The sequence below is a fragment of the Benincasa hispida genome, chromosome 9, assembly GCF_009727055.1.
Source record: "Benincasa hispida cultivar B227 chromosome 9, ASM972705v1, whole genome shotgun sequence".
Classification (NCBI taxonomy): domain Eukaryota; kingdom Viridiplantae; phylum Streptophyta; class Magnoliopsida; order Cucurbitales; family Cucurbitaceae; genus Benincasa; species Benincasa hispida.
The window spans coordinates 79,611,070-79,620,509 of NC_052357.1; the positions used below are offsets into that span (position 1 = coordinate 79,611,070).

Below are 9,440 nucleotides of genomic sequence, written 5' to 3' on the forward strand. Positions count from 1 at the left end.
CCTTGTGGAGACCCATTTCCCCGACGGTGAATCTCGCCCCCGTCCATGCCTTCAAATGGCGGGGACAGAGACAGGGATGGAGGACAATTTCTCCCACGGGGGCCGAAGACAGGGGATTCCCCACACCAACTCCGTTGCCAACCCTGAATAAATCTGATAAAATATTAAAACTTCATATTTATTTATAATTTAATGAAAAAAAATAGTGGCAGCTATTATACATTAATTGCATTAACACTCTTGTATACTCGTTAGTGAAACAATTAATTTTGAATGCAACGACGAAAATTCAAACCAGTAATATAAAAACGAATATTTATTATTTTATAATTCTGCCAAAATAACACATGAAAAAGGAGGAAACGCTGACAATTTAAAATAATATATACAATAAGTATATTTTAAATTATATAATATATATATATATATATATATATATATATATATATATATATATAATTTCTTCTTGATAAATGAAAAATTGATGGATATTGGAAATTAAATAAAGAAATGCTAATTATGTAACTGGAAAAAATGTATTTTACTAAGTTCAAGTTATAGAAAATTAATGAAAAGCTTTGAATATAGAGTACATTTATTATAGACATTTTTTTTAAAACGAGCTGTTTTTGTAATTAAAGAAAAAAAAAGCAGGAGAATTTTAATCATTTATTTTTAAACAAAATCAACATCCAAACAAAACTTCAAATTTTTTAATCTCGATATGTGTATTTTAAAAAAACATAATAATAATAATAATAATAATAAACTGTTCGTTTTGATATGATTTCGGAAAATGTTAATAGGAGATGGAGAATTTACTTTTATTGCATGTATTTCATGATTTATATTGCCCATAAAAACTAAAATTATTTTTTAAAGGCAATAATAATAATATAGTATTATTAATGATAATTAGATAATCAGGGAAAAAAAGCTACAACAGTGGTAGACCTTATTATAAATGTCAACAATCTGGACTAACAATGAAAATATTGGATTTTTAAAAGAGTGCAGACAAATACCATAAATAAATATATCGAGTATTCAAACGGAGATATTAGAAAAATTTAGTAAGGACAAATATCTCAATCAAGCTGCTACAATAACGCATTTGCCTTTATTAATGAAACTGAATAACCCGATCATAGTTAAACTATAGTACAGTGAGATTCAATTTCGACACATTTGATGATCTCGTGATTTAGTGTTTGATAGAGTAGCTCGCTCAACAATGAACAAGTTCGTTTCTCGATGTTGGTGTGATGATTTCCCGATTGAATTATATTTCATTTCATTTTAGTCCACTCTGACGTGAATCTCTAGTTTTTGTATTTTCAATACAATTTTCTTTAATAATCAAATAGTTGCATGAGACTTAATTTAAACCTCATGTCTCAAGGGAGTATTACTTATCAATTAACGCTCAACTTATGTTCAAAGTTTACGATTTTCAATAGATTTGTAAATACATTCGCACGTTGTATTTCTTATATTAAAATTATCATTATTATCTAATCAATTTCGACAAAAACTACCTTTGAATGGTTGAATTCAAGATTTCTGAAAGAACAAAGACTAAAATTCAACGGTTGACAGTGTGTAAAGTGGAACGAATCAAAGTACAAGACATAAAACAATATTTTAACTTTTGTATTAAATAAATGAGTTAAAATATTGTTTTGGTCCACGTACTTTTAAACTAGTCACGTTGCAGTCCTTAGATGCTCAATTTAGTACTCGTACTTTCAATAAACCTTAATTTAGTTTAAAGGATTAGTTTACCGTTTTTTCGATTATTATTATTATCGTAAAAAAGTTTTGAAAACATATTTACATATTATATTTTTTTTTTTGTCTAAAAATCATTATTATTTAATCAAATCTGAGATTACTAACTTTATCAACGTATGTTTAAAATCTATTAAAAGTACGAGACTAAAATAATATTTTAAACCATGCAAGTGTAGAATCCCCTTTTATCGAAGACCATAACAACAATCTGCGGTCCGGCCCAAGTCGAAGGCTAGAATGGGCGTATGATTCAATAACTGGACTTACATGGAAATCATACACAGGATGTCTTTAGGAAATTGGGCCTAGTGATATTTTCGAGCTTAAGCCCAATAATATTAAACTCGGCCCAAAACTCACTCCATGGACCTCATAATTCAGTCAATTTCAAATTAGGAATAATAATAATAAAAAAAAGTGACAGCTTTTGAGGTCATTACGAATTCAAAGAGCTCACCAATAACTAGACTAACATAAACTTAAATTCAATTCTCACACTCTCGAATATTATAAATAATAATAATAATAAAAATTGCTCTTTTTCTATATGCACATGGAAATTTAAATAGAACCTCAAAAAGCTCCTCTTTTTTCTCCCCTCATCTTTCTAGAAAAAAAATAAAATAAAATAAGAGAGATATCTAAAAACTTGGAGTTAAAAATGGGTTTGAACATAAGGGTTCAAAGACGTTCGTGCATGACTCAAGAATCGAAAAAGGATTATATATAAAAAATAAATTATATTATAATTTGTTTTGAAATTGCATGGAGTTGTGATTGGTTGGGTGCACCTTACAAGAAATCATGATCTTATAATTGCCTCCTAAAGCCAACTTTTTGACCCCATTCCCATTTACCTTTTATCCCTCTCTATGCTTTTCATATTCAAAACTCCAACCAATTTCCCCTCTTACCTAAATTGCATACCCTAAAAAGCAGCCCCTTCTTGTCTCCTTCATCCACCCGAACCGACCCGACCGAACCGATCCACACTGTTTGGTTCTTTTCTTTTCTTTTCTTTTCTTTTTAATAATAATAATAATAATAATTTGTCTACTATAGTGTTATAATCTCATGTTAAACTTGTGATTATCTTAAATGAAGAACTATGTATAAGGGTATTATAATTATCGAAGAAAGTACAATTGAACAGGCACCATAATTTAAGGGTATTGTTTTTGCAATCTTTTCATATATTTAGTTGATTTGAAAAAGAGATGTAATCTTAATCAAAATCCAACTCATGGAACCCAATCTAATACATCAACTTTTTGAAGAAGAGACAGGTAATGCATATGGTTCAAGCTTTCTAGTCAGCAGAGTTAAGAGGACAAACATGCACACATACAAAATTGTGGCCATGGTGGCACCTGCCTTTCAATTGCATTGGTAGACACTTTGAGCCAATGGGCTCTCGACATCACTTCAAAATGATACAATATCCACGACACTCATTGTCTTTTAAGTCAATTTTTTCACAAAGGAAGCATGTTATCCAAGTCAAATCACTTTGCATCTTTAAACAAACAAAAAAAAAAAAAAAAAAAAAAAAAAAAAAAAGAAAAGAAAATCATTTATTGCTTTTCTATAAACCCAAATGATCAAGTTTTGTAGTTTTTTTTTTTTTGGCTCCAAAAAGTTTTTTTTTCTTTTTTAAAAAAATTACTATTGTCCTTTACATTGTACTAATATTTGTGTTTTACGAGTGATAACAACATATAAGGTTTCGTACTCTCCACTATAAGAAATTGTGGGTTGAGTTTTGCTTTTGTAGCTAACAATATCAATTTTTTTTTTATTAAAAAAAATTGGAGTTTTTTGGATAAAAAAATGGACTTATTGATTACGTAGAATTCTGGTGAAGATCTTTTGACCTGGAGCAAGGATGGCCATTGGGTCAAACGAGGCTTTTCTCTCAACAAATCTACTCCATTGATTCCCAAAGTGAAGCTTCCACTCCTTTTCTGAATGGTAGTGTGGTAAGTAGAGTTTGAAGTCGATGCAATTCGCATTGCATATATTGATAATTTCTCGATTTTGTTCCACTAATTTATCAACCAATGTCGATTTTGGGTTTGGGGGAGTGAATCGTAGTAACGCCACTAGGTACAACACTTCTCCTTCTGGTAGCACCACCGATGTTCGGGAATCCCACCTGCAAACATTGTTAAATCATCAATCAACTTTAAAACTCGTGAGAGAGATGAAATAAGGTGGACCAAGTGGGGAGGGGCATTTAGGAGAATTTGGTGTAAAATCCAGGTTGGCGAATAAAAAACCTTGTCGTTTCACGAATGGCAAATATACTGACTTTGAAAGTTGCCTTGCTTTTGTTTTATCCATTGGCCATCGTGAAAGTTACATATCTCAAGAAAAAGAAAAAGAGAAAAATAAAATCCCATTTTTTTTCCTCAAAAAGTAATATTCTCATTGACCAATTTACCCCTTTCCCTACACTCCATCACCTATAAAGGCAAGTCCTTTATATGAGCACCCCAATAAGGTCAGTCAATTTCCAAATTTTTCTTCAATTTTTTACACTCCAAAAACATGGGACCCACAATATCTTTGTCCCAATTTTTTAAATATACATTATTATTATTATTGGTATTAATGTATTATTATTATTATTATAATTATCTTATCCTGCCTTTTTTTGAAAAATAAAAAATTAAAAATTAACAAACAACGTTAATAAGAATGTTTGTAGAGAATGGTTGCTAAGAATAGCATACGTGTGAGAACTAGGGTCCCACGTGCATGATAGAGATGTTTGAATTTTGGCGTAACTCAAATCTTAACCACCCAATCTAAAATGTTCATCAAATCAGATTGAAGGGCTCAGGTGACTTAAGGTTTAAGCCAAAACGTGACCGTTTTGGGCTCCACTCCCATCCCTCTCCCTCTCAGCCCATGTGCACAACACGTGTCTATGACAGATGGAATTCGTGAATAAAAACGTCGTCGTTTAGCTATAAATCCAGCTTGGAACATTTCCCTAACTCTTACGTGGCAGCAAGCATGCTTTGACATCCAGACCAGACAACAAACCCATCGTACAATTTTATTTGTTTTCTTCAAATTTTACAGAAGAAAATACCTTTTTAATTTAGGTTTCCATTTAGTTTTTATTTCGTCTACAAGACTCAAAGATTTTATCTTAAAATTTGAATTTTATTTTAATTTAGTTTTTAAATTTTTAAATTTATATTTAACTTGATTATTTACTAAATATTCACTTTCAATCTTTAACATAAAAAATTATTCATTAATTTCAAGAATTAGAAGAATTTCAATTAACCAAGCACCCTATTTATGAACTAATTGAAATAAAATTAAGTTAAGAACTAAAAGTAAAACATTTTGATACATAAATTAGAATTCAACCAGTTTTTTTATTTTTTTAAAAAAGAACAAGGATCAAAAATGTATTTTTAAAAAAGTAAAATTTAGAAATAAAGGAGACAGTACTTACCTGCTACGCAGTAGAGGGTAGACGAGCATGGGCCCACCGACCCCATTTTTGAGGAGGGACTTGAAGACCACACGATCAAAATCAGCGATGTCAGATTTTGACACGAAGAGATTAAGCCAAGGATGAGGAGCATCCCAAACGCCGTTGGCAATTGCCTCCTCTTCCGCACGCTTCACGCGTGACAAAAATTGTATGTAACTGAGGTCCACCTGGAATCTCAGCGCCTTTACATACCCAAGCCCACTCAGCAACCTCTGAACATCCTGACAAATAATAAAAAAAAAAAAAAAACCCAAAATACATGGGAAGGGGCATTTCCGTCATTTCGTTTCAAAGCAAAAGGACATACCAGTATACCACTCATGATTTACAGATTCCAGAAAATGATGGCTTTTTGGCCACTTGTAGCAACTTATGGGGACCATTGTGTCAGCAAAATCTCAAATGATCAGTGTTTTTACGAAACACTCCCTTCCCTCCCATTTTACAATTCTACCCCCAATATCTCCACTTTAATTACCAAAATACCCCCACTCCAAATACTAGAAAATTTTAATAACCTTAGAATTAAGAAACAGTGCTATCCTCGTAATTAGGAATAGATACTCTGGGCAGTTATGGGAGCTACCCAGTGTCAGAAAATCCAATGGAAGATACATTATATCGTATTGTCAGTTTTCATGTTTTTTTTTCCAAACTAAATAACAGCCTCACAATATTAAATTAAAAATAATAATACATATTAAAAAGGTCGTCGGTTTATGGTTTGGATAATGATGACTATGAAGAAGAAAATGAAAATTATAAAACTTTATGTATAAGGCTATATAGCCATTTCCCCCCACCAAAGAGACCCCCCTAATTTTCGTACACGTATGACTGAGAGCTACTATAACTTGTTTTGACCTTTTCACTCTCCGCCGCTGGAATTTAAATTAAATTAATATAATATAATAAAATTCCACCTCTTCTCACGGTAGGACCCACTAACCCCTATTTCAATGGGTCAAATTCCACTTCCTTACTAAGGTCAAAAACTCAGTCATTTTTTTTACGACAATTATACGTGTGTGTGTCTCTATAAATATTTACATACCCGACCCCACAGATCGTCGCGAGATCGGACGGTCACAAATGTTCTAATCTTCATTAACATAATAATATGAATAGAATATTAATTACTAGTTTTTTTTTCTTTCTTTTTACCGTGTCGACGGTTGAGACTTGGTCGTTGTTCCGGTAGTGGACGGCGACTTCAAGGCAGTAGAGAACCGAACCGGCGGTTTCCCCTAAATAAGATGAGTCGAAGACGGTATTGGAGTCTAACGGTACTGTCGGTCTTCCAGTTAATGGGTCATCGTTGTTGGAAAAAACGAAGCCTTCCACGTAATCAAACGAGTCGCCTTCCGGCCGCCGTATTAAGGATTCGGCATCGTGAGCGAACCTTTCGAATTCGTCATAAACCAATCTAATCCATCTCACCTAATTAAAAAATTAAACATTAATTACGTAATTAACGTAAACCTGTGACTCATGCAGGTTATAATATGAAATTAACCCGAAATTAATGGAAATAATAGGATTATTACCATATCCGGAGCTGGCTGAAGCAAAACACGAGCTCTTGTGATAATCCCAAACTGACCCAAACCACCAAGAACACTAAAAAATAATTCCGAATTTTCATTTTCTGAACAAATTAATATATCGCCTTTACCAGTCACAACTTCTAATTCAGCCACGTTGGATATTTGTGGGCCGTACCGGAAAGCCTGGCCACTAACGCCGGCGTTGGACAGTGTCCCGCCGACCGTTAAGCTAAGGTAATCCGTCCATGACCTAGGAGCCAATCCGTAACTTGAAACGCAGCGTTTCAAGACGTCTTCCCATAATGCCCCTCCTGACACGTCGGCATAGGACAATCCGTTAATCGTGACGACCCGGAAATGATCCTCCATGGCACGCATGTCCATAACTAACCCTCCATACGCCATCGCCTGGCCGTTGATTGAGTGGCCGTTACCCCTTGCTGCTACCGTCAGATTAGACGATTGTACGGCTGATTTCACTACTTTCGCCACGTCATCGGCACCAGCTGGAGTTATCAAAGCCAACGGCGTTATGGAATGTAGCCCACCGAAATCCTTACCGGCTAAACCGGTGTCCCGTGAGTCGGTACTGACGCCGCCTTGTAGTTGAAGCTCTAAAGCTTCGCATAGAGAGGAGCCGTCGTGTGGCCGGCGGGAATCGGTGTCCTGTAGAAACGGTTCCAGGTAAGCAATCATCATCGCCGTCGGAGGAAGAGGATTTTTTTTTTTTTTCCCTCCCCCCCCCACCCCCCGAAATTTAACTAATTAATGCATTTAAATGGATAATATGGTAATTTTAATTCAAATTTCATGAACTATAAACCTATTTCGTGGGTGTTAAACATTATCGTTTCATTGGATTTTTTTTCTATGGATTTTATTGTGTATATTTTTTCCCTTTTAGTACGTTAGCAATATATATTGACAATATTCCAACCTTAAAATAAAGACTAGATGTTAATTATGATCGAGTAAACTTAGTTCCACATTAGAATTTTAATATTTTTATGATGAGTTCTGATCTTTTTATCTAATCAATTTTCAAAACTTGGATATTCCATTCGCAGAGTTTTATTTGACTTTTTTTTTTTTTTTTTGTGATTTTTGGGTTGATTTGTATGTTTTTTTTATATAGTTTAAAATATCATTATAGTCCCTTTATTTTGATTTTGAATGTTGTTCAATTTTATGATACATATGTTCAATGAATTTTAAATTTAGTCTCCACAACTGGTTTGTTGTTTATTTTAAATTTTCTACTATATTGCCATTTTTACTATATCTTTTAAAACCACATTTACGTATCATATTTTCGTACATGAAAATTGTTATTATTATTATTTGACCAACTTTGGTACAAATTAAATTTTAGAGACCTAATTTAAGATTTATTAAAAGTATATCAACTAAAAGTTAATAGATTTCCAAGTACCGATACCAAAATTATATTTTAATATTGTTTAGTTCAGTAAATCATAGATGTATATAATCAAACTACTTATTTTTTAAACAATCATATATTGATTTGTTTAAGTATTTGGATTTATGATCAGTATTCTTTCTTAAGTATATCTTAAGTATAATAATCAGGGAGAGTACGAGAATCTAAACCTCGATAATTAAAAAAAAAAAAAAACTATTAAATTGTATATAAATAAATAAAGATTGTTTTCCATGAGCAATAGTTTTATCTTTTCTGTTTTCTTTTTATTTTATACTTTGGATTTGGTCATGTCGACATTATTGGATTTTACCAATGAACAAACAACACGTACGCTTTTTTTTTTTTTTTCTTCCAAAGGTCATTGAATTGGCTTTTGGCTCTTCATTTTTTCCCCCAAAATTTCCTTTTACTAGTAGACGAAAAATTATTTTAAGTCATCAAATTATTAAAATTATTTTTTTTATTTTAAATTGATAATATTTAATTATATCTTTTTTCTATATTTGAAAACAATCCCAAATTTAAAGTATATCATTAAATTTATTGTTATTATTACATCAATGCAAATACGACCTTTCAACTATACAATTGTCTAGCAATCAATTTATTTAATATGTTTAATTTACTCATTCGTCCCATCTCCTTAAAAAAATCAATTTATGGGACCTTTTCTTTTTTCTCTTCCTTTTAAATTTCGTGTTGGGATCACTTAATTTAATTAATAATTTCAAATATTGCCAAAATCCACAGTAAATATCATGCCCATTTTTGCAATTTGAACATAAAAACATTCGTAAGATTGCATGCCCAACACATTTCAGATAAATTATAGTTCCGAGTCATTAAAAAATAATTAAATCCCAATTAAAAAAATTGAAGATAACATTTCAACGTCAACAGGTAAGCTTACTATTATTATTATTTATATAAAAACTTATGTTATTGTTCTCTAAAAATATATTTAGATAAATGTATGTTAAGTCCATTCAATTTGAATGTTTTTTTTTTTTTTTTAAATCAATTTCCTAATTAAATATTTGGTTGTTAAAGGAAATTTAGAGGGAAAAATCATACAAATTTTAAAAATGTTGGAATATATGAATTAGAGACTGTAATTCCTTCATCTGAAAGTTACCAC

At 31.8% G+C, this 9,440-nt stretch overlaps 1 protein-coding gene across 1 annotated transcript; it reads right to left on the bottom strand.

The window, feature by feature from the left end:
• Positions 1 to 2,956: 2,956 nt before the first annotated feature.
• Positions 2,957 to 7,586, bottom strand: LOC120086338 (cytokinin dehydrogenase 7). Its single transcript, XM_039042943.1, has 4 exons — positions 6,859 to 7,586; positions 6,476 to 6,751; positions 5,270 to 5,532; positions 2,957 to 3,949 (listed from the first exon to the last, which is right to left on the bottom strand). Exons 1-4 carry the CDS (start codon positions 7,555 to 7,557, stop codon positions 3,631 to 3,633), a joined length of 1,557 nt encoding a protein of 518 aa, XP_038898871.1. The 5' UTR covers positions 7,558 to 7,586; the 3' UTR covers positions 2,957 to 3,630.
• Between the last annotated feature and the right edge of the window lie 1,854 nt (positions 7,587 to 9,440).

Coding starts and splice junctions, on each gene's coding strand:
- LOC120086338 (XM_039042943.1), bottom strand. CDS start 7,557: ATGATGATTGCTTACCTGGAACCGTTTCTACAGGACACCGATTCCCGC. Junction 6,752..6,858: donor TTCAGCCAGCTCCGGATATG/GTAATAATCCTA, acceptor TTTTTTAATTAG/GTGAGATGGATTAGATTGGT. Junction 3,950..5,269: donor TACCCTCTACTGCGTAGCAG/GTAAGTACTGTC, acceptor CAATGTTTGCAG/GTGGGATTCCCGAACATCGG.